The 23616-nt window shown below is 42.4% G+C and overlaps 3 protein-coding genes across 6 annotated transcripts; 1 reads left to right on the top strand and 2 right to left on the bottom strand.

Annotated features, from left to right (window-relative positions):
- The first annotated feature begins 1526 nt into the window (after positions 1 to 1526).
- Positions 1527 to 9851, top strand: cdcp1a (CUB domain containing protein 1a). Its single transcript, XM_084357992.1, has 9 exons — positions 1527 to 1746; positions 3109 to 3315; positions 3426 to 3788; positions 3885 to 4241; positions 6221 to 6412; positions 6531 to 6896; positions 6994 to 7350; positions 7499 to 7586; positions 8087 to 9851. Exons 1-9 carry the CDS (start codon positions 1683 to 1685, stop codon positions 8532 to 8534), a joined length of 2442 nt encoding a protein of 813 aa, XP_084214118.1. The 5' UTR covers positions 1527 to 1682; the 3' UTR covers positions 8535 to 9851.
- A 1193-nt stretch (positions 9852 to 11044) lies between these two features.
- Positions 11045 to 12529, bottom strand: clec3ba (C-type lectin domain family 3, member Ba). 2 transcript variants are annotated; one of them, XM_084356977.1, is made up of 3 exons: positions 12170 to 12529; positions 11948 to 12046; positions 11045 to 11831 (listed from the first exon to the last, which is right to left on the bottom strand). In XM_084356977.1, the coding sequence occupies exons 1-3, from the start codon at positions 12258 to 12260 to the stop codon at positions 11431 to 11433; spliced, it is 591 nt and encodes a 196-aa protein (XP_084213103.1). In that variant the 5' UTR covers positions 12261 to 12529; the 3' UTR covers positions 11045 to 11430. The 2 variants fall into 2 exon arrangements, with proteins under 2 accessions (XP_084213103.1, XP_084213102.1); XM_084356976.1 differs by having other exon boundaries at positions 11047 to 11831; positions 12161 to 12529.
- Positions 12530 to 15272: 2743 nt separating this feature from the next.
- Positions 15273 to 23593, bottom strand: fez2a (fasciculation and elongation protein zeta 2a). 3 transcript variants are annotated; one of them, XM_084358142.1, is made up of 10 exons: positions 23107 to 23593; positions 20767 to 20875; positions 20479 to 20595; positions 20193 to 20325; positions 18392 to 18648; positions 18128 to 18208; positions 17929 to 18004; positions 17781 to 17846; positions 16816 to 16841; positions 15273 to 16355 (listed from the first exon to the last, which is right to left on the bottom strand). In XM_084358142.1, exons 1-9 carry the CDS (start codon positions 23442 to 23444, stop codon positions 16831 to 16833), a joined length of 1188 nt encoding a protein of 395 aa, XP_084214268.1. In that variant the 5' UTR covers positions 23445 to 23593; the 3' UTR covers positions 15273 to 16355; positions 16816 to 16830. The 3 variants fall into 3 exon arrangements, with proteins under 3 accessions (XP_084214268.1, XP_084214267.1, XP_084214269.1); XM_084358141.1 differs by lacking the exon at positions 16816 to 16841; XM_084358143.1 differs by lacking the exons at positions 16816 to 16841; positions 18128 to 18208.
- Positions 23594 to 23616: the final 23 nt, after the last annotated feature.

Below are 23616 nucleotides of genomic sequence, written 5' to 3'. Positions count from 1 at the left end.
ATGTTGCAGTCCTCTCAAAGGTTTTCATGACATGTGACGTTAGAGCCACAGGTATGAAGTCATTTGGAGCACTGGGGCGTCCCTTCTTCAGCACCAGGACGTCTTTCGGGATGTTGGCACCTTTTTCAGCCTCAGGGAGAGGCCAAAAAGATGCGTGAACACTCCTGCCAGCTGCTCCGCACGAGCACCCTCGGGCCGATGTCGTCTGATCCTCTGGCCTTGTTGGTCCTGGTCCTGGGGAGCTGCCGTCTCATGTGGCTGGTCTTGAGCTGTTGTAACAAATTTCCCCGTTGTGGGATAAATAAAGCCAATCTTAATCTTAATCTTGATGGTTGGGGGGGTTAGGATAGTTGGGGATTTGGTGGTGGGGTGACTGCCCTCTGGTCTGGACAGAGATCTGAGAGAGGGAGAGGGTGGTGCTGGTAGAGGAGGTGCAGAGGCTGTCATGCCCGGGTCTTGTGGTGTGGCAGCGAGATGGGTAGTGCAGGAGGGGGAGGGGGGTGTAAGCCCGGCCCCAGGTGGTGAGTCAAATCTGTTAAAATTCAGGTTTAGCTCGTCGGCACGTTCCTTTGTCCCCTCCACTGCTCCTCCCGACCTGTGATGTTTCTCACCCCCGCCCACACTCCCGGGGTTGTTCTGCTGCAGCTTCCCCTCCATCCTGTTCTTGTAGCAGGTTTTAGCCGTCCTTTGATGTCCCTGTTGATCCATGGTTTGCTGTTGGGGAAGCAGCAAACCTTCCTGGTGGGGAGTGAGACCCTCAATGTCGTCACCGTAGTCCTCCTGAAACATCTCCCAGTCAGTTATCCTGTAACACTCCATCAGGACATTGCAACTGTTGCAATGTTATCATGGCCATCCAAATAATGTTGGTAGTTGACCTACACAATATTTATTAACCATTTTTTGCTTTATAAACGGTTTATAAAGCATTTCAATGTTTGTTAACAGTGAAATAACTATAAACTACAGTTTAAATGATAATATATTTACCATTTATTAATGATGGTTATTATAAAGTGTTAACCTTAAAACAGCAGTAAAATGCAAAATACACATTAATGCACCAGTAACATTTCTACAAAAACATCATGTATAATAGTAAAACACATTTTACTGTACATCAGTACTTTTACTTTTCATACTTGATACTGAATTATAACATCTGAATACTTATTACACCACTGGTTAGACTAAAACATCACATGTGGTGTCCCTGTGTTATTTATAGGCTATAATTAAATAAATAGTAGGCTATAAACCTTTCTCTGGCCCTCCCACACATTAAACTAATTGCATTTTAAAGTGTAATTAGCCATTGTTGGCTTTGTTGGGCAGAAGTAGCTTTTTAAAATCACTTTTAAAGTCTAATCATTGAAATCCGGGATGTTGTGAAACATGAGTGAACCGTTGTACCTGCCAAAATGGCCGCCGTGGCCACGCCCTGATATTACCTGTCGCTGTAACAGCAGCACTCCCTCAGCGCTGCTGACGCGCTCACACTTTACAGGAAGTGGAGCGGCTGGTTGTGTCTGAACAGCGACGACAGAAAACTTCACGTAGGTTTCAACCAGAGGCAAATGTGGCGCATGAAGGTCGCAGCTCCGGACGAGAAGCGATGAAATACGCGCAGATGTGCAGCGACTTCCCTCAGGATCCGAGTTATAGAAACACTGTAGGGCAGCATGTCCTCACCAAGAGGCTCTCTTCACATTTTACTTCTCACAGTCATCGTCTCCACTGTGTCAGGTAAGTTACAGCTTAATCATTAACCAGCATGACAGATTCACTGTGACATGTTGCTGAGGCGGAACATCTGCTGTCTAAACATGAACACTGATTATTCATCAAATTATGGCACTTCATTATTATTATTATTATGATGCTGTTTAGTATTTATAAGCTGTTTATTGTTGTGCTGTTTGTGCTGATGATGAATCATTGTGACCTGAATGGCTTTAGTCAGTGTATTGATTGGTGTTGTCACAGTAAATGAGGTTGTCAGACAGAATCAGGATAAGGACACAAATGAAAGGAGGACCTCAGTTGTTGATCATGACCAAACTGAAACCACATCACACAAGTGTGCCCAGAGCTAATCTGACGTGTCATGTGTCAGATGATAGGCTGTGTCTGTTCTGACCAACATGTAATACAATATATATATATAGAAGAAGAAATAATAGAGTGTGGCGCAGGATATGTGAGACAATAGAGAGTTGACTTTAGGTGCTGTTGTGTGTGTGTGTGTGTGAGCACGGCTCTGTTTGCTCAGCTCAGGCCTGGTTAGTCATAGAGGGAGTGAAGCCAAGCTGTCTGCCTCATCTCTCAGCACACTTAGTCACTGTGACTCTGCTCACAGTGAATAAAAGCTTACATTTAATACAGTATGTAGCAAGACTTCTTTATACTCTGCTTTTCAGTGGCGATTACATGGACAATGTTTCTTCAATACAATAAAGATTCCAACGCAGCTGTTGACGTGAACGTTAAATAAAGTGATCAGATAAGATGTGTAATACACGCCGCAGAGCAATTAATCAGTCTTACATGAGCGGAGTGGTTCCACCGCCTGTGAAGCGTGTAAATGTAACTGAAGAATAATTTTACTGAGAAAACTCAGATCATTCAGTGGTTCGTTCACCTGCCTGTTGATACAATTTCAAGATGCAACCACAAGTGTCATTACTGGACTTATGCAACTCATCGAGAACCGTAGACTTGGATTCAAGCTTTGTTCATCTTTTCAAACACGAGGCGTTCAACAATCCCTGAATCTTTTAACATGTCCAACAACACAGAGTGCTGTCGCCACCCACATGAGCGAAGATGCTCAGAAATGATAGATTTACTCAGAAGGAAATGATCTGATTAAAGCTGCACTACGTAGTTTTTATCAGCAGAGAAAGATCTTCATTGGCTGATATTTGTTATGCTGAAACAAACTAAATAAACAAACTCTCTTTGTTTTCATGACTGAATAAACTGAATAAACAAACTGACCTTAAAGGTCAACACAGTTTCATACTGTTTTACTTTGTTTATATGTGGCGGACCCTGCCACTTTTCTATCTTCAAACAGTGTTTTTTCATGATTTGTGTTTCTTCCAGGGGTCCAGAAGCTGACCGTCACCCCTGATCGAGGCACAACCCTCAATATCACTACTCAGGTCACAGGTTGCAAAGTATGCACCGGGGCAGGACGTTCAAGACAATGCACTACATCCCTTCTGCTGAAAGACAACAAACGTGTCCAAGTGGAGTTCGATTGCTCCAGACCTCAAGATTTCTTCAGCGTGGAAGTTGTGCGAAATATTGGTAGGAGTGCTGCCGTCTTTTTGAGCGAAATGTAAAAGGTGTTATTGACATATCTTACGTATAGGTGGGTTTATTTATTTTACAAGTCATCTGTTATTCTCCTTTCTCAGAATGTACCACAAAGTCGTGCAGCGGCCACATCATCCAGGCCGACTCCGACTCGCTTTCTTTGCTGGATTTTGACCGCAAGTTCACCTGGAACCTGAAAGCCTCTGCGCTGAAAGCGTTCAAAATAGACTTCACCAACGTTGGCCTGAGACAGATTAATGCATCGGAGAGATGTCCAGACAGACACGGCTACACCCTCCATGCCTTACAGTCTTCGGGGGACGTGGCCGTAGGGAAATACTGCAGAACGGGGCCTATCAGTAGTGCTCAGATACTGAATCAAGGCAGCTTTGCTGTGGAGGTCCCAGCAGGGCAGAAGCTCCAAAATGGCCGGTTTGATGTGTCTGTCGGGGAGGAAATCAAATGTGAGCTGGTTTAAATTCTTATGTCTGAATGAGTTCTTCGTCTCCTGTGTCAAACATCATTATTTGACTGCTATTTGTGTCTTTTTTCTCTCATAGCTCTTGCCAAAATTACCCTGACTCTACAAAAAGGGACCTCGTCCACAGAGTTGCTCTCTCCAAACTATCCGGGCAGTTTTCCCGACGACGACGTGATGGAGTGGTACTTTCAGGTCCCGGACAAACACAAGACGACTGTTGAGCTTTTAAAGCTCACACAGCCGCGTTGTAAAAAGAAGGATACAGAAGTGGTGTACCACAGCAGAGGGGGACCGTCGTCGGGGCTGAGGCTGACGGACACCCAGCCGCAGAGGGAGGGAAACTTCACCCTGACGCTGAGGAACTGCGAGATGGACAGAAGCCGTGCTGGTTCTCCTGGACTGTCCCTGAACCTCAGGGTGTCTACGAGTTCACAAGGTTTGTACATCATCCACACTTGATGCTGTCATCTGGCTTTCAAGGCATCAGTTTTAACTTTCTACCTCTGCCAAGATTGTTAAAGGGTTAGTTTGGGTTTTTTAAAGTGGCGTTGTATGAGGTACTTATCCACAGTCAGTGCATTACCTCAAGTGGGTGCCAGGTGGCATGCCCCGATTTGGAGAGCAAGCAGGAGCAATGGCACACTGTGTTGTAGTCAAGACCACATATACCAAGACAAGACGAAGACTTTGGACCAGACCAGTCAGTCCCATGTGACTGCATGAAACACTTAGATAAAATGTGGAAAATGCAACTACAAAACCACTCCTTAAATCGATCTGAAAGATCCACATTCCCATAAAAACACCCATAGAAAACAAATGAAGATGCCTCGTTATTCACCTCCTTTACTGCCACATGTACAGTACACTGTGTGTGCGTTTGTATAAATGTCGAAGGAATTGAAATGTCTTGATAAAACAATCAAAAGGAAGGTGATTTTCATGTGTGGAAATCTTGTGACCGAGACCTTAAAAAGACCAACTTGAAGTACTACAACACTACTGGAACAGAAACTAAGCAATGTGCTGCTGTGGTTCAGGTCGGCAGCAAAACCTATTTTAGCCACCTCGCTGTCAGACGGCTCGTTCCAACGGGAAACTGAAGCTGTTATATCTACACGCTCTCTTCAAACCACCGGACTCCTTTGACAAAAACAATAATTTCAGCTTGCAGAACAGAGGAGTTACTGGTCTACCACTGCCAGGATTGTTTAGTTTGTTTTTGTGTTATTATGTGACTTTCAAGGGTAAGTTTAGATCCAAAGTAACATGTTAAAACACCAACGTCAGGTATGTGGTCACCAAAGGGCTGTCAGAAAAGTGTTCAGCCCATTGATGATGACGTGTTATACATCTCAAATATTTCTGAAACGACGTGATCAGAAAGACCTCGAGCCACAGCTACAACTACACCCTCTAAAAAACACACTGTAAATAACCTGCCCAGCACCAAACAGCAAAAAGACACAGTTATCAACTAGCTGGTGAACATAGTGGTGAATTTAGCAGCTAAATAACTATTCCAACCAGACTGAGTTGGTAGGGACCAAAACAGAGTTAAAAGAGATAATAGTGGTCGGAAACAAGACTCCACATAGATACTAATATTGCTTTGTGTCTGTTGGATGCATAAAAAGGTAACTGTTTGCTAACATGTTTGCCATGTCAACTGTATTTGGCGATAGTGTCTGTGTTTACAGCTTGTTCTGCCGTCGCCAAGTGGTCCAAAAATCAACTATTGCTGCTTTAAAACCTTCAAAGCTGAAAATGTCCAGCTCATGTTGGGATTTAACTAACAAAGAGATTCAGTATCATGTTGTACAGAATATAAGATTAAAGTCGTGTTAACCAACCATTTGATTTATCGGCTCATAGATGCAGGCAGTGTCTTCCTTTTGTACAGGACCAACACAGGAGCAGCTGCTCAGAGCTGGTGGAGATTTTCTCAGTTCAGACAGTAGTTTAGGGGATTACCACATGTTGTAGCAGGCATTGTGATTACTTAATATATATAATCTTTATTTTCCATTGTACATCATATCTTGTTAGAACAAGAGCGCAGATCCATTAGTCAGCGGTGTGTGAAGGAGTTCAGCCTGCTTTTTGAGACAGCTTCAGTGAGGATGAGTAATCAAACAGTGACGTGGAAAGTGGGCTTTATCTGTACCCTCGGGTCTCGCGTTTGGGGATCTCTTAGATTGCCTCATGATCGCTGAGTCATGACTGACAGCAGAGACAAATCACCAGGAAACACTTCGGGAAATCACGTTCAGCTCTATCTGTCAGATTGACATTCAAATTCCTGTTGGACATGATGAACGTACCGTGCCCACACATTTGCAATTCTGTGCTAGACAGAAAGAGAAACAGGGACAGGGAAGAAATGTGAATTTCTTTTTGCGCTGTTCTCTGTAGTGTCGTGTCAAGTGGATGTGAGCAAACTGGAGGGCCTTTCTCTTCACATTGAGAAGCGGAGATCGAACTCTGACTGCGAGATGAGAGTAAACTCTGTGTCGAGGGAGAAGATCACAGTCGCATCAAACAGTGAGCTGACTTTCCAGGACTGCCTTCCTGAAGACGTACAGGTCACCGCCATGAGAGTCATAGGTAAGTGAACGCTTTTTTTTTTCTGTCAGTTTTGGTGAACTGACCCTTTAATCACTGTGGCAAATAGAAATAAATTCAGTCCAGTTTCGGATTTAATTTACCTGCTCTTTCCTGTCAGAGTGTAGGCAACTCAAAGACTGCCCAAAGACCGAAGTCCGTCTGTCAGTGCCTCTGCTGCCTCCCTGCCTCCCCGCCCCTCTGAGCAGCGTAACCTGGACTCTCCGTCCCCCTGAGCACGGCACCGTGGAGCTCACCTCTCCCGCTGGATACCTCAAGCAGTGCTTACCAGGGCAACGTTGCAATGACAGCATGATTATCAAAATGACCGAAGATGACGGCACTACTGTTGGACGGTTCTGCCCTCAGGGAGTCATACAGAAGGTCCAAATCCACACCAACGTGTCTGTCTCTGTGTCCGGCACATTGGGTAGTAAACCTCTCAGGACGCCTGTGCTGTCTGCCAAAATGAAAGGGGAGATAAAAGGTAACAAGCAGCTTCAGTCGAATAAAAGAAAAACATAAAACCAATGCATGTTTTCAGTGAAATTTAATAGCATTTTCTGTTGCTTACTCCTTTTCAGAGAGATACATCTTCAATGTATTTCCAAAGAGAGATGCTCCCGTCATCTTGGCTACTCCTGGTTGGCCAGGAGGAATGAAGGATTACTCCACCGTCTCCTGGATCATCAACGTTCCCAAAAAGATGGAGGCTCGCCTGATGTTTGCCAACCTCAGCCAGCCCAAGTGCAGCACCCGCCACACCAACATTAGGGTGCAGAGATTCGGCCAGCTGGAGGAGGACTACAGCCGCAGGGAGGACGAGAAGCCCGAGGATGAGATCACCGTCTCCGAGAGCTTCTACCTTAACATGTCCAACTGCATGACCGAAGAAGGAGACTTCAGCGTCATTACAGAGATCACCCTGCAGAAGAGCATAAGTAAGAGGACATTTCCCACACTGAGCCGCCAGCATGGCTGTAGACTCTTGATTAGCAATCCCTCCAACTCCTTCAATACACGGCACAGGTGAACGAATGAAGAGATGAGATGAATGAAATATTGTATTTGTTGTTTTCTCTCCTTTAGACCGTCTGCTGACTATCATCCTGAGTGTGGTGGCTTCTCTGTTGGTCATTTTCGTCATCGTGCTGGTAGTGGTCTGTGTGGTGATCAGGTGAGTGACTCTGCTTCATGTTTTATTCTTTAAATTACACTATACTTATTGTGAAGATAGGAAAGATGCTCAAGTAGTGTCTTTCTAAATTTCATGTCTGCCTCGATCTGATAGAGATTTTCCCCCTTCTTTGCAACGTCTTCCTTAAAAGGGCGCTATGTAGTTTCGGAGAAGAAATCCAAAGTCAGAATTTTAATATTTACTATATAAATGAGGTAATAATGCAAACTCAGAAATGTTTTTTTTTCCATAACTGAATAAACAAGCTGTTCTTAGAAAATAAATAATAGAAAATAAGGTCCCCAGAACACTGTCTGAAGATAGGAAGGTGGCAGAGTTTATTTATTTATTTTTTTAAGGCAAAAGAAAATCAATCAGTGAAGATCTTTCTCTTCTGACTAGAAGTTATTCCCCACAACTAAGTAGTGCACCTTTTAAGAGATAGCTGTAAGAGGTTCTGTTGATAAAACTTTCTTCGTCTCATCTCTCTTGCCAAACAGGAAGAAGAAGAAGAAGCTGAATCCTCAAGTTTCCATCTACAATCCAAACGGCACCGTCTTCCTGCCAGGACAAAACGGTTTTCCAGAAACACGTGAAGACAACGATGAACACGAGTACGCCTCTATTGAGGACACGCTGGTCTACACACACCTGCTGAGGAAGGGGAAAGAGATCGGAGTGTACGGAGACTTCGACACATACCAGCCCTTCACAGGGCGCACAGACTCACAAAAACCCCTGGTCTCTAAAGACTCTATCGCTGACGACAGGCAAGCTAACAAACAGCAGTTTTCGATCTCAACTCAACAGGCTCCTCCACTTCCCATCAGGCCTTTGAGCCACGAGCAGCGCCTGGTGGACAATGTGATTTACCAGGCTGAGGGCCAGAGTGAAGAGGAGCGCTCTCCGAGCCTGGGGCCGCGGCTGGAGCCGGAGGGAGGGAACTGAGGAGAAGATTGGATTCGGCTTTTCAGCTTTTCACTTGACCTGCTTGAACTTTGAGATATTCGTTCCCTGGCTTCTGTGTGATTACCTGATGTTCAGCCTTTGCAAAGAGCGTTTTGGTTTTTTCCCAAGAGCGTCGTCTTGCACCAAAGCCAGGGACAGAAAAGCATCGTGTTCAAGCCTGCCTGCAGCCGTTACCTTACTTTCTCTCAGATGAAGGCGCATTTAGTTTTCAAAGCAGAACATAATCATCCTCTTAACAACAGCATGTGCCACTGTAAAGAGATGTGTTGCTTTCAGGCAAGGACTTTTTTCATTTGAGATATTTTGTACATATTACTGAGCAAAAATGTGCTGTTTACATGCTGAGTTTTTTATCATTGAACGAGTGAATAGAGAGGACTCCACTGCTGTTGCAAATCACCGCACTTTTACAGCTTCATAAAGACACGGTGGCTTGATGATAGCCTGTATTTCAGGAGGTTGCAACAGCAGCGTAGATGCACGGAGTATTTTCTCTCTTTTTATCACTCTCTTTGAACCTGCTATGGAGACTGGAAGATACAGAAACATTAAGCCATAAATGTGCCTCACAGAAAGGTCAACACACTCCTGCTAATACAGTTTAGGATCTTAGAGTTTTTTTTCCAGCCATTTTGAGTGCCTTTGCTCTTTTTTGGACCTCTATGATCGCTCTACTTTCGGGAATCTCAAGATGGATCTGCTGCTCGCTAAGTGATGTTTTTATTTTCATATTGTGTATCATGATGAGAGTCAGTAGCAGAAGCCATATTTTTCTAAATGTTTTGTGGACCACTGAATCCTTCCTCTGGGCTGTAATGACGTGAAACTACACTCCTTTCACAAACTGAACTGCAGCCTGTGAGCAAAACGTTACACCACACAAAGAAACGCCTGTATGTTTGTTGTTAGACTAAGCTTTGTTATTAATTACAGGTATCTTGAGGCATATAATTTAAGCGTGATGAGTGCTCAAGACCTTGACGGACTGGATTTTTTTGTGTTGAGCAACCAACTGATGTAAACAGTCCAATGTTACAGTTTTTGTTGTAAAACTTAGTTTGTACATTAACAGGTATAGAAAATTAGGGCATTGATTTCAACATTTAATGCCAGAATATCAACGGGTCTCGTTTGAGGAAAAGCTGGGTTAAATTTCTTCAGACCAAATGAACTGTGTGTTACTTGTCTTGTAAAGCCATGTTGCCTCCTGCAGTTCAGAAAATGAACTGCAGAGGGAGACAAAGTTCAAAGTCGCCACTCCTGAAGAAATAAAGTGCCCTTTTGCTTTTTGGTTAAGACCGAGTCAAATCTGATCGCACTTTGAGTAGTTTACAGTCTGATTTACTGACGTTGACTGCTGCTGCTGACATCAGTGGATTTCCATGGAGACGTCCAAACATGTTGATCTGATGTCATCTTTCGTTGGGTGGGAAAACAATCCATAAACCAGGTTTTCATCATTAAAATGTGCGGGTGGGGGAAGATACGTCATTGTTTTCATCAAGTGGGGACTTTCCTAAACAGATTTTTAGAAAAGTAGGATCTCCACAGCATTTAATAGTGAAATTGAAAATCTGAACAGGTTTTGTTTTTTATTTATGGGAGGACATCCTCCTCTCTACCTTCAATGTGTATTTCTTGTGTTGTGTGCTGCTTCAAAAAAAAAAACACAAAAGCTCTGAAAACGCATCATTCTTATACATTTGATTAAAATAATCGCCAAACATTTTCTCAGAGACACTGATGGAATGTGACTAAACATTTACTCAAGTACTGTACTTTAGTACAATTGTGGGGGGATTGTACGTTACTTGGGTATTTCCATTTGGTCCAACTTTATACTTCCACTCCATTTCGGAGGCAAATATATACTTATACTTTTTTCACCACTAACTTTATTTTGAATTTAAGTTACTAGTAACTTGGCAGATTTTATGCTGCATCAGAGCCAAAGTGGCATATTTTCAAATTCATTTATTTTAACTGCAATCAGATACATAAATATATGTTTCATTTATACTTTAACTTGTCCTTACTTTGATACTGAAGTACATTTATAGCCAAAATATTACTTTTGATATTTGAGTACATTTAATATCAAATGCTGAGGACTAAGATAAGACTTTTACTCAAGTACTATTCGTTTTGGCAACTTTCACGTTTACCAAAGTAATATTTTCACACAGTATCTTTACTTTTACTCAAGTCTTACTTTTGGTTAGTTTTTACAACAGCCTGTTTTTGGATTATTCTATTTCAGAGTGGAGAGAAAACACCAATGCTATGAAACAGTTTGTCCAGTGCTTTTGAGTCTTATTTTGAAAGGGAAACTTTGAACTTTTAACCCCCCTGGCTCTGTGCAGAAACTGGGGAAAAAACCTTTAAACAGAGTTTGTGTAGTTGATATTATTTATTGTAGCAGCCAAGTTATTTTCATGAGTCGTGACTCATTTGATAAGCATTTTTTCCCTCTGATGAACAAAATATTCCCATTTTATCTGCATCTAAAAATAAAGACATGATGATTGCGCTTCAGTAAAAAATATAACGTTTATTGCATTGATAAGCAGATGACTGAACATACATATAACAAAGGGAAGCGATCCAGTGGTGTTTACCTTGATGAATATCTAATACACCTTGTGGGCACGTGTGTAAAATATCATGTCCCAGTGAGTTTAGCTTATACAGTGACATATATGACAAGACCACTGTGTGAAGTCATCTGAATGACCTGGCCAAGAAAAGCTCAAGAAAGATGCAGAACGTGATTTTTAAATGTATTTTACCTGATTCTCTACATGATTCATTCTTTTCTGCAAGCAGCGTGTACTGTTCATACATGTACGTGCACAGTCAGAAGACAGGGTTGGGGTTAGACGATGTTGAACTCACACACAGAAGCTCTCTCAGCCCGGCAGCTCTCATCAAACCACTTCCCGTTGGCCGGGGTGGAGAGGATGGCACAGTTGTGGCTGCGCCCTCCGTCCGGCTGCAGGGTGATCTCTGTCTCCCAGTTCTTGAAGCGCACATTGGAGCCTGACTGTTCCAGCCACTGGCCCTCAGTCACCAGGTCGTTGATGCCCAGCCAGATGTGCGCCTCTGGGCCGATGCTCAGACGTACGTAGCTGTAGAGCTGGTCGTTCTCATCTCCTGTTAGAGGAGTGGCCAGACTGCCTCCTTTGGCGATGCAGTCGTCACTGGCTGTGTGGAAGGTCTTCTTCACAGGCTCGGCCAGGAAACACTTGCCCAGGATCTTGGTGCCTCGCAGACAAACTGAGGGGGAAATTAGGACAAAGTCAGTGTGGCTCAGGTGTTATTGTTGCTCTCCAACACAGGAAAGCTGTTAAAGTGATGTTAATTTGTGAAATATATATATATAAAGAAACCACCTGTCTGCAAAGCTTGGTTCTCTTTCACCAGATTCAGCTCTTGAACAATGTCATCAATCCGTCTCTTCAGCTCCTCAATTGCAGCACTGTTTGCAGACTCTATTGAAAGGGCAAGAAATGCAAAATGTCATTATTTCTCACATGGTACTTCAGCTTCTGGATTTAACAAGTGAGGAAATTCATATCCAACGTCAAGTCAGTCTCAAGTCTCACCTTTCTTACCATTTCTTCTCTTGGAGGAGGTCTCCTGCTGGGCCGTGCAGTGTGCCAGCAGGAGAAGACAAAACATCGAGCAAACCCCTCTAACATCCATAATACTTGGAGAAAAAAGCTTAAAATCCACCGTAGAGAAACAGATCTTTGGTGCAGCCCCACAACAAGCTCCTCGCAGCTCTGAGCGCTGGCCAGACTGTTGTGTTTAACACGCCCGCTGTGAATGAGGAAATCTTATCTGAGAGAGAACAAATGTTTTACAGATGTTCAGCAGACGTTTGTGCTGCTTGTGAAACGCTGAGGGGAGATGGGTGTTTAACCGCGTTCAGACAAGCATGACTCTGGTTCCATGTGTTTGTAGGGTACCAGTGAATTACAGCAGGGCCTTATCTGTGTGTGTGTGTGTGTGTGTGTGTGTGTATGTGTGTGTGTGTGTGTGTGTGTGTGTGTGTGTGCAGTGGTGGATGATGTATTCAGATACTTTACCACACTGTGAAAATACTCCCACTTCAACTAAAAGTACTGCATTCAAAATCTTACTTAAGTTATAGAATGAAAATATTAGGAACCGTCATATATTGTTGCATTTAACTGCTGTAGATTTTAAATTGTAGTCTTTTTAATTACTTTGTATCCTGTTGAATAGTTTCATTTACAGCAATGCATCACACTCTATGGCAGCATCTTGTGTTTGAAGAGTTGCTGTGAGAACCAAATATTCCTTAAAAAAAGTCAACTTTTCCTGGCCTCAGAGAAACAGCCTGTTTTCAGCTTTGTGATGATGAATTTTCCGGCCAACCCAAGAGGGTTTTTAAATTGTTTACTCAGCTGAAGAAGTTAGAGAGTTTTCTCAACCCATAAAGAAACACTTAAAGGAACAGTTCACCCATTAACGAAATATCAGTCATTCACCAAACACCCTCATGTCGGGTGAAGTTTTGTTGTCCACAAAGCATTTCTGGAGCTACAGCATTCTCCTAAACAACTCAAGTAGATGGGGACTAACCAAACAACCCAAAAGAGTGGCTCCATACAGCTCGTCCAGCATAATCCAACACTCAAAAAAATGCCAGAGATCCCAAATTGATTTGAAAAGACGTTATTTACACTCTTGATGACGGCTTACACATAGCAGCTACTGTACAGTGAAGATTTTGGTTTAAAAAGGGTGTAAATAACATCTTTTCAAATTCATTTGGGATCTTGGGGCTTCCGGAGACTTTGATTTCGCCACGAGTTGTTTAGGAGAACGCTGCAACACTGTTTTGCTGTGAAGCTCCAAAAATGTTTTGTGGACTACTGAACTTCACCCAACTTTCCTTCGGCATTGGGGTGAGCAGATAATGACTGAATTTTTATTTTAGGGTGAATTGTTCCTTTAATCATTCAGTTTATCACAAACATTCACCACATTTGGAGATTCGTGGTTTTCACTGAGTGGGAAGGGTATGAAATATTGTAACCTGAAGAGTAACTGGTAACTAAAGCTGTCAGACAAATGTAATGGAGTAAAAGTAAAACATTTAAAATGGAAACATTAAATTTGCACTTATTTGCAGTTCTTCAGTGAATGTACTTAGTTACAGTCCACCACTGTGTGTAGTTTCCTATTTATTACACAATCAGAATTTGAATAACTCACCTTTATCTCCTCTCTGCATCTGTCTGTGCCTTTATAACAACAAATAAACTACAAACAGTTTCCAAAGAGGCTTTTAAAGCTGCTTGCTAATTGAACTGTGGCTTCCGATGAGGGCTCCAGTAGGCCAGAGGTTGGATGTTTGGGGTTTGTCAAACAGCCCACATCTGGATCTCCTCAGCGAGCTGGACGGGGTGCTGTTGACACGTGGCAGAGACTTATATAATGAGGAAATACTGTTGTGATTTTGGTATTTGTGTATGTTTCACTAGATTTTCCTCTGCCAGCAATGAAGGAGCATTTCACCGTCTGAAAACACGTAAACCTCGCATCATGATGACACGTTCAAGTGGCGCAGAAACAAGACATCAGCAAATACACTTAAAACTCAAATTCTGTGTAAGTAGTTGGACAATAAGATGAATTATATTCAAAGACAAACAGTTTGATAACAAAGAGAGTTATGATAGTTTTCATTAATAAGCAAATTCAATCCCCAGATCTTTCCAGTGTAAACACTGTCTCCTCTGTATATTGTCTCTTGTAATAAATTAAATATTTTGGGAGTATACCACAGTGGAAATTACTTCAGTTTTTCTGGCGTACTATAAATGTTCATCCCTCCCTTCTCTTCATTATGCATCAGGCCTTAATACAACTGGATTCAAACCTCTGCAGAAAACTTGGTGCTTCCTACTCTTCACTTGGACACTCGTCAAAGGTCACTCCCAACAAATAGCTGGCAGCATATCAGCAGAGTAACAGCTAACTGCAGCTAACAGTGGCTAGTTAGCTCAGTTAGCCAGTTACCCAGACTGTGAGCTCAGAGTGGCTACCTGGTTAGCATGCTTACACCAGCATTAAACCTGTTATTTCCCCCCGTGCTGTTTATCATTTTGGGCAATTTTTCAATGATTTAAAACAACATTTTTACATATTGCACATTTAACTTGGAGTATATGAAAATATTAAGGATCCTTTCTTTGGAAATATTTTGGATTGCGTTGGAAATACCTTAAAAACATTAAAAAATTAAGTAAAGTTATCAACAGAATGTGAGTAAATAGCAGTTCTGACTTTATGAAGTCTATGTATTGTGTTGGAGAGATAGCTACTGAAGTTAGCATGCTAATCATTTAGCTAGTCGTGATCCAAAACTCCTGTGCTAGTGGTGTCAACACCACCATTAGCTGCACAGCTAAACAAGCTAATTAGATAAGGCAGCTACTGTTAGCATCAGTTAGCAGCATATCTGGTGATATGCTGCCCCCTATTTATTTCAAGTATGAATTTGATGGGTGGCCAATTCTTACATATTGCACCTTTAATTCTGATTTTGCACTTGTATGTGATTAATATTCCTGTTAAGAGGCATTGATTGTGCGTATTTGTGTTGGTGATGTTGTCTAATTGTCTTTTGCTTGTTTATTGTTTGCATTATTCAACTGATAACATATATTGAGACACAGCAGGTGTGGTTTTGTCAATGTATTTGAAATAAAATATTTACAAAATAAATTAACAGTGAAGCAGGTTCTGTACGTTTTCCAGCAGTTTTGACATTCATTCATTGAAAATAAGTCATTTATAATGTACAAAAGTTCAGGCAAAGGCAGCTTGTTCATGTACAAGAATACATAGAGAATAACAACCCGTTCGCGGTGTCCGCTGCCCTGAGCGCGGCAGGCACGTCGACGCTCCAGTCTCTGATTCAGAGCTGCAGTCAGCGTCGCGAAAGTACAGACAGTGCGTGGGTCACGATTCAGTGGTCACTCAAATGCATAGTTAGTTAATTAATTGATTTCAGTCCTGACTTCATCATCTCAACGATCAACACGTCATATTCCAGAGAAGAATAATAATGATAATGTTTGTATTGTTCTGCTGCTACATGGAAGGCTGAGTTGAATCATATGATGGTTTTGCACTTAGATTATGTTGATGCACAAGTTAACTAACTCATGTATTTGTTATTATGACATGTGTGTCTGTGTATCTGTATCCTGCACTTCTCTCTGTCTCTCGTGCTGCTGCAACACTCATTGATTTCCTCCTGGGGATCAATAAACTGTTGTTTCAGTCTTCTGTTTCTGCTTTACAGTCTCGATGCTCTCTTGTTTATAACTCTTCAGTGTTCAACGTGCTTTGTGCATCTGTTCATTGCTCAGTGGATATAGTTGACAAAGCCCTTTGCATTGTAGCTCTGCTCTTAAGCCCATCAGCGCGGCTGCTATGCTGGCATATCTATCTGGGTATATTTCTCGTATAAGTTACCATTTTTCGGATACTCTCAGTGCAAGACAATAACAAACGGAGAAAAGAAGTCAAAATTCACAGGAACACACAAGATTTGCAAAATCACAATGCTCAACACAAAATAAATAAACAAAATCAAGAGAAGGAGAAAAGAAAAGACACATTTTGACGTAAAAACTTGCAGGAATAAATTAAGTGTGCTTCATGTCTGCCAAAAAAACACAATGACTCCTCTTCTTCTTCTTTCTGAAGCCTCTGCAGTGTCAGGCACCGTCTCCCTGATCTACGTTGGGCAAAGCACTGCAAAAACACAAGAGATTACTATTAGCGAGCAATAAGTGATTAGAGATGAAGATTCAGCATGAGGGGATCAGTACAAATTACAAAGCAGGAGACAAAGAAGAGGAAAAACACGGGGAAAGTCATTTTTATGCACACCAGTTAGTGCTACGATAAATAGAACTCGAACCTATTTGTGAGGTAGGGTGGGTAACAGCGCTAACTAATAATCATCAAACTGTGTCTTTAATGTTAACTAGAGGGTGAACAGAGCTTTAAAGTGTGCGTCAGCGAGTCACTGACAGTGAAAGGGATGAACCATGCTGCAGCCATTCACCATGTGGGAAAGTGGGGGTAGTGAAAAGGAGAAACATCAGACGGGTCAGACGGCACTACAGTTCGGTGGTAGATGGGGGGGGCGCTCTCCCAGTGTGAGCTGAACACCACAACAGTGCACATCACATGTGAACGTGTCACAAACCTCTCCATCCGCCGCTCACACCAGAGCTAATGCAGCAATCGATTAGATCGTAAGAAGCAAGAAAGAAAGGATGAAAACAGAACATGTGTGAAAGGAGGGACAACAAAGAGAGAGTGAAAGGAGGCAGTGAAGGACCACACTGCTTCTTTGACGTAGAGTATATGTACAGTATTTTACTGTCTCCAGCTGATTCCAGTACAGTGTGAAAGCCAATTTGCAGTTTAAACTTGCTTGACGTGGACTAATTGTGTCTACATTTGCACTTCCTGCTGCACTGTAATAACGTTACACACGGACACAGAAACATTTGACTCCTTGAAGTCAGCTGGCAGACTTTTTAGTTTACTTTCTACATAATGAATAGTTGCTCTCTGTTTTTCATTTACAAATGATTTTCCAACAATGTAAAACATTATGCTTTGTGGCAGCCAACTGTCAAAATTCTTGTTTCCTTGTGTCCTTCAACACTCCAGCATGAGCAGAACCTGCTCTCAACAAAAATGTAACTTGACTAAAAAAATATTTTTCTGTAAGATTTAATAATGAACTGAAACCAATGACTGAGATGCAGGAAAATACAGTCTCAACAACTACTAAGCTAAATATGCTAAGATGATTTATTGTAAATTTCTACCCTGAACTTTTAGTTCGCTGAACTACTTTTCAAGGAACTAAAAGGTTCCTTTGGTCCGTTGTCCGTCTGTGTTTCCACCGCAGTCTACAGACCAGAACATCTCAACAAGCTTACAACTAGGATTTCTTCTGTAGCTCCTTGCTGATGTGTCAAACAATAAACCTATTTTAGATCCGTAGAAACGCGGCTTCACATGTAAAACCACTGTCACCAGCGCAGTCACAACCAATCAGTCATTGATCCTTTAGTTTCTGTGAAACATGATTGACAGTGCAGACACAGACAACACATCATGTCACAGACTTCTATGAAACGAACGAGGAAAGCTCACCTTTGAGAATGTAATCTGTTAAGAGACTGGGCACCTTGTCACTGTCGTCTCTCATAGCCTGAAGAACTGCAAGGCAGCAGATACAGACGAGTGAATGGATCAGTCACAGCCACTATAACTCAAGTACTGTTAGTATGAAGACACTTACTCTTAGTGAGGATCTGGAGGTCCTCGAGCGAAGGAGGATGTCCTTTCTTCTCATACGGGATGACTGTGGTCAAATACTGTAAAACAGAGACAAAGACCGGGGATAAAGGGTCTGTGGTGGGTGTTTCTGTGGGATGACAAAGTGCATATTTTCAGTCCAGAAAACAGGAAGAAGAAGTTGAGCAGAAATAGAAAGTAACCTGTCGTTCACTGCACCCGCTCCCAAAAGTGTGGCGGAAGCTGTTCTGAATGACAGAGGACAGTCCCTCCATGCTGAAGCGCTGGGGAGGAAGGAAGTCAAGCAGAGAAACAAAGATGGGAAAAGACTTGAGGAGAATACAGTTTGTTGGAAAATAAAACAAGAAATGCAGTGAGAAATGCAACAGTAGAAAAAAGAAAGATCTGAAGGCATCAACACATCACCAGGGTGGTAATGTTGAAATCTGAAGGAATAAAACACTCACTGATCCCAGCGATTTCTCCTGCGACACCCCGGCACCGCCTTTGAGCTTCTTCTTCTTCTTCAGCAGCTCCCGGTGCTCCTTTTGTCTGTTTTGTACGTCGATGAGCGCCGAGATGAAGCTGTTCTTCACCTCTTTCTCAAAGTCCAGCTCGTCTCTGAGAGCCAGCTGCTGCACCAGCTCCTCCGAGAACCTCCTGATGTTCGTCTCCGTCTCCTCCAGACGCTCATTCAGCTCTGCGACGGTCAGTGTCCGCACCCCTGGACACATACAGAGACACAAAAACACAGCTGATTTGGATCTGAAATGCAGAAATTATATTATATATTATACACTACAGCTTTGTCTAGCACATTATCAATTTTCTCGACGACTTAGAAGTGTGTCTCCAGAATTGGAAGATAGAAAAATATTTGTGTAAGAGGACTGATAACATTAAAGGATGAGTCTGTCCTTATTTTTAGATTTTTCTTATTGTTGACAAATCCCATGAGACGACCAAAACCAACGTTAATCTTTTAAAAAATTGCCCGACCTCGTCTGTGGCTCTCAGTCCTAAGCCCATCGATTCCTGCTGAAGACGTGAATCTTAAAACACTGGTCATAAATATTTAGTAAAAAGTCTGAGTCACTTCCTCAATCGGCTGGGCATTGTAGTAGTGTTTAGCAAACGTTACACAAAGAGAAGTAAATAATATGTTTACTGGGGACTGTTTTCAGCTGCAGATCTATACACAGCAGGAAGGTGTGTGTGGGATTGAATCAAAATAAATTAAAGTGCCCACGAAGTTCATTACCTGTAGTTTGTGCACACCTAAAGGTAAGAAAGGCTGAGATGCAGTAGACAAAGACGGATGGTTTCACATCCCACACCTCTAATAAGATGGTGTCGTCTTCCTCTGAAACTGTGACAACATGCTTGGCTCTCTAGTCTACTCTGCTTCGCTCTATGTCACGAGAGTAACAACAGCGTGTTGTGACTGTTGCTCTTCTTCTACTACTGAAACTTTTTCTTCTTCTCTGTGTTTTTTTATTGGCTGACCGCAAACCAACTTTAAAGAGGCATACCGTGACCTACTGTATCGGAGCATGTAGATGCTGCACTTGTGAAGTCGATGAAAGAAATCTGGCGACGTATTATCAGCTCTATTCATTGACTATGATTTCATTATATCCGATAGTTTATAACATCACGATATATTACTGATTACAGCTGTAAAATAACAGATAAACTACCTCAGTGTCCTCTTTTAAAAAGTCATTTTTTATATATTTTCTTTATAATTATCGACTGCACTGAACTTGTTTTAATGTGTAATGTTGCTCTGTATTTTCTAATTTGATAGCTGTAAGGCTTGTGTTTAAAAAGTGCTATATAAATAACATTAATAGTCATTATTGGTCCAACATTAAAGCAACATTATGTAGAAATTGTCATTTTGTGTGATTTGTCGCCCCCCACAGTTTCTGAGTTCAACACCACTGTCGTAAACACAAATCCCAGCCCTGTAACAGATTGTCAGATGTAATGTAGGTGCTGACTACAAACAAAACTCATTACATCATACCAATGTCATGTGTTGAAAACTTGTGTTGAAGTAAACACGTATGTAGCGCTGTGATCCTGCCCCCTCACTGAAGCTACATAGTGTAGAAACAAGTGATGGGGGGCAGAGTGGCTGAGACAGAGACACAATTCACCCTGTTACAAGACACCGAACCATCAAAATGACTTTTGAAGCTGCTATTTTAAGGTAAAAAAGTTATATAATGTTGCTTTAAGTCCCAATTGGCCGACACTCACTCCTCTCAAAGCTGGGGCTGCTGGTGGCCCGCTGGACGTCCAGTGAGATCATCGACAGGTCCGACTGAGAGGGGTTGTGCTTTGCCTCCGCTTCAGGAGAGTCCTGCATCATCTCCTCTATCTCCTCGATAACCTGCACGGAGCACAGACCCACATCAGAGAGAGAGGCAGCACTCAGCAGAACCTCAGCTATTGAATCCCTGTGGGAGCCACAGATGGACTTCAGCCTTGTTAAGCTGCTGCTCTGCATTTCTAGGCCTACACTGGAGTTTTACATGTAACTTACCTGCTCTGCTGTGAAAAGCGGCTCGTCGGCGAGGCAGGAGACGATGATGGAGTGCATGTCCAGCTGCTCCCTCAGCTCCTCATCGTCCGACAGCTCCACCGTGACATCACTCTTCCTCTGGACAGGAGCAGGACAGGGGGAGGGAATTTAATCAAGGGCTAAACCCTGGCACAATGAATATTTGAGATTTGTGAGATGAACGGAAACGAGAGATTTAGGAAGGGAGGGAGGGGGAGGGTGGAGGAGAAAGTGGGACAGAGATTAGATGGGAGGGGCGGGATCACTCACGGGCTTCTCCTGCAGGTTGAATGTGGGTGTGTGGAGGGAGCGTGTTCGTGACTGTTTCCAGTCCACTGGCATCACACGCTCGTAGTTACTGGTCAGAGCGTTCCAGATCCTGTGGAGGAAAGAGATAAATTAAGTCCAACAGAACCCTCAGAGATCAGAACATTTAAGAAAGCCCTGATGATGTAATCTCAGGATTCTTAGCTCGGTTTGGAAAGTACAAATCAATAACATCAATGGGAAGAGTGAAAGGTGTGTGTCTTAACTCCGAGTATGAGCACATCAGACTGTTCTTTTACTGTTGTAACCCTTTAAATACAACAGTTTATGAAAAACAAACCCACATTTGTAGCAAAGACACTGATGGAGACCGTATGCAAAGTACAAGGACACCACAGAAATACTTTTAAACATTATTTCCATGTCACAATCTGATTACACAGTTTTTATGCAGAGGTTGGAAGTTTAATCCCCAACAGAGCTGATCATCAGAGATGATGACATCTGAAGGCGTCACGACAACCCAAAGCTGCAGCACGCTACCTCCTCATATTTGGCAATACTGTTGACTCTTTCACTCTGATACACCCTGTCCTTAAACACATTACGTGTCTTTGATTTGGAAATGTGCTATTACACTTGAAAAATGATTTTCTCTGCTAACAGAGAGCAACAGCTAATGTTGGAGTATGCTAACATCAATACACAAGTCCCACAGAGCCCCTTTAAAAAGACTTTGTTTTATTTATGTACTTGTGATTTATTTAATTTTATTTGAACTTATGCAAAAAAATAGATGGAAAATGTACATGTAATTAAAATACTTAAAGCCACTGTTTTAGGCAAATGTGTTTTTTTATTAGTTGTATAAAGTTTTAAAGGGGCACTATCTAGTATTTGAGAAGAAACTCAAGCTCAGATTTTTAATATTTACAATATTAAAGAGGAAGTAATACAAACTCAGAGATATTTCTTTCCATAACTGAATAAACAAGCTGTTCTCAGGGGAAAATAAGGTCCCCAGAACACTGTCTGACGCTAGAAAGGTGGCAGGGTCCGCCACATATAAGCAAAGTTTTGAAGTCTGCTTGCTTATTCATTCATGAAAACAAATTGTTTATTTAGTTTGTTTAGGCATAAAAGTCAGTCAGTGAAGATTTTTCTCTTCTGATTAAAATGTCTTCCTCAAAACTGCACCTTTAACTAACAACACCATTATATTAACACATCTGACCTGATACTGACTGACAGCCATAACTAAAGCAGGATGATATTGCATTGAAATGATAGGGCTCCACCTAACAGTTGTTGTCATCTTCAATGAATCTGCCTTCTTATTTTCCAAAGAACTGTGACACTCTTTGTTTGTTCGTTTGTTGTGTTGTTGTTGTGTTTGTTCTGTCCAATTAACGGTCCAAAACCAACAGATTCAAACATGAAAAGCGACAAATCCTCACATTTAAGAGGCTCCAACCAGGAAATGTTTGGTGTTTTTTAGAATAACAATATTTGTGACTATTAGATATAATATAAAACTAACAAACACATGGGTCTACATTCATTGTGATCCTAGAAGTGCCAGTTTTAAAGGTTCACTATGTCGTTTTAAAATTTAATCAGAAGACAAAAATTGATTTCATTGACTGATGTTTTTTATGCCTACACAAACTAAATAAACAAACTCTCTTCACTTCCATGACTGAAGAAACTAAATAAACAAACTGACCTTAAAGGACAACACAGTTTCATACTGTTTTACGTTGTTTATGTGGCGGACCCTGCCACCTTTCTAGCTTCAAACAGTGTTATCCTCTGAGAACAGCTTGTTTATTCAGTTATGGAAAAAGTTTGTATTATTATTCATCACTGATAATGTAAATGTTAAAATTCTGAGTTTGGAGGACTCTTTCTACATAATGCCCCTTTAAATATCGGCTGTGAAAAACAAAAATATGAGTCATGGTCCTCTCCATATCGGCTAATATCTGTTTTTAGAGCCCGTTTGGGGCCATATACCGATACTAGACTGATATCAGAGCAACCTGTTCGGTTGAATCTGTAAATAATTTAGCAAACATTTCCGCAGTATGTGTCTTCAGTGGTAAAAGCAGTCCTGTGAGCTGAGTTTTGATGAGGAAAGATGGTGGCAGACAGTGTGTAGCCGTCACTGTAGCCCCATCAAACACACAATGTAACCCTCTCTATGAATGCTGGCTTCCTGAAATCGGAAATTAAAACACAACACAGCTGACACATGCCTTTTTATATATGTATACATAATGTAAACTCCACGTAGCCTCCAGACAGCTAGCCTGGGGCCCGGCCGGACACACAAACACTCACTCGTCTCTGTCCAGCAGCGCCTCCTCGGTGATCTCACTCACGGGAGCGATGCTGTCCGTCCTGGCGTCAAAATTTCGGAAGCACGCGGATAACTTCTCGTCGAAATCGTTCACCAGGTCCTCCATGGACCTGAAAGCGCCGGTGTCCCCCGGGGAGAAGCTGCTGTCGTACAGCTCGGGGATATCCTCATCCTCGTCCGGGAGGAGCTGCGGCGCTGCTGCCGCTTCCCCCGCGGCGGACACACGGCCTTTCTGCGGCAGCAGCCTCTGGTCTGAAACCATGCTCAGCTCGCCCAGAACCGGCCAGTCGTCGTCGAAATGTGCGATGGGTGCAGCCATAGCCCGGACCAGCCTAGTAGCCCCGGGTTAGTGAAGGATGTGTAGCGGGACTGGCAGGCCTCAGCATCCTCTCTGAATGCCCGCTCACTTCCCACACAGAGAGGCGCTGAGCCGGACAGTGTGGCTGCACCGCCGGCCGACTAGTGGCGGCACCGACCGACTGGGTCATTCA

The sequence above is a fragment of the Pagrus pagrus genome (genome assembly GCF_965226575.1).
Source record: "Pagrus pagrus genome assembly, chromosome: 7".
Classification (NCBI taxonomy): Eukaryota; Metazoa; Chordata; class Actinopteri; order Spariformes; family Sparidae; genus Pagrus; species Pagrus pagrus.
Note: the sequence above shows the minus strand (reverse complement) of the source record. Positions and strands in the feature narration are given on the sequence as shown.

Bases quoted from the DNA above. Each gene is read 5' to 3' on its own strand.
- cdcp1a (XM_084357992.1), top strand. From the start codon at position 1,683: ATGTCCTCACCAAGAGGCTCTCTTCACATTTTACTTCTCACAGTCATC. The intron at 1,747-3,108 runs GTAAGTTACAGC...TGTTTCTTCCAG, and splicing joins CATCGTCTCCACTGTGTCAG to GGGTCCAGAAGCTGACCGTC. The intron at 6,413-6,530 runs GTAAGTGAACGC...CTTTCCTGTCAG, and splicing joins CACCGCCATGAGAGTCATAG to AGTGTAGGCAACTCAAAGAC.
- clec3ba (XM_084356976.1), bottom strand. From the start codon at position 12,260: ATGGATGTTAGAGGGGTTTGCTCGATGTTTTGTCTTCTCCTGCTGGCA. The intron at 12,047-12,160 runs GTGAGACTTGAG...CCCTTTCAATAG, and splicing joins GAGAAGAAATGGTAAGAAAG to AGTCTGCAAACAGTGCTGCA. The intron at 11,832-11,947 runs GTGGTTTCTTTA...TTTCCCCCTCAG, and splicing joins GAACCAAGCTTTGCAGACAG to TTTGTCTGCGAGGCACCAAG.
- fez2a (XM_084358141.1), bottom strand. From the start codon at position 23,444: ATGGCTGCACCCATCGCACATTTCGACGACGACTGGCCGGTTCTGGGC. The intron at 20,596-20,766 runs GTGAGTGATCCC...GCTCCTGTCCAG, and splicing joins TCAACCTGCAGGAGAAGCCC to AGGAAGAGTGATGTCACGGT. The intron at 20,326-20,478 runs GTAAGTTACATG...TGCTCCGTGCAG, and splicing joins CGCTTTTCACAGCAGAGCAG to GTTATCGAGGAGATAGAGGA.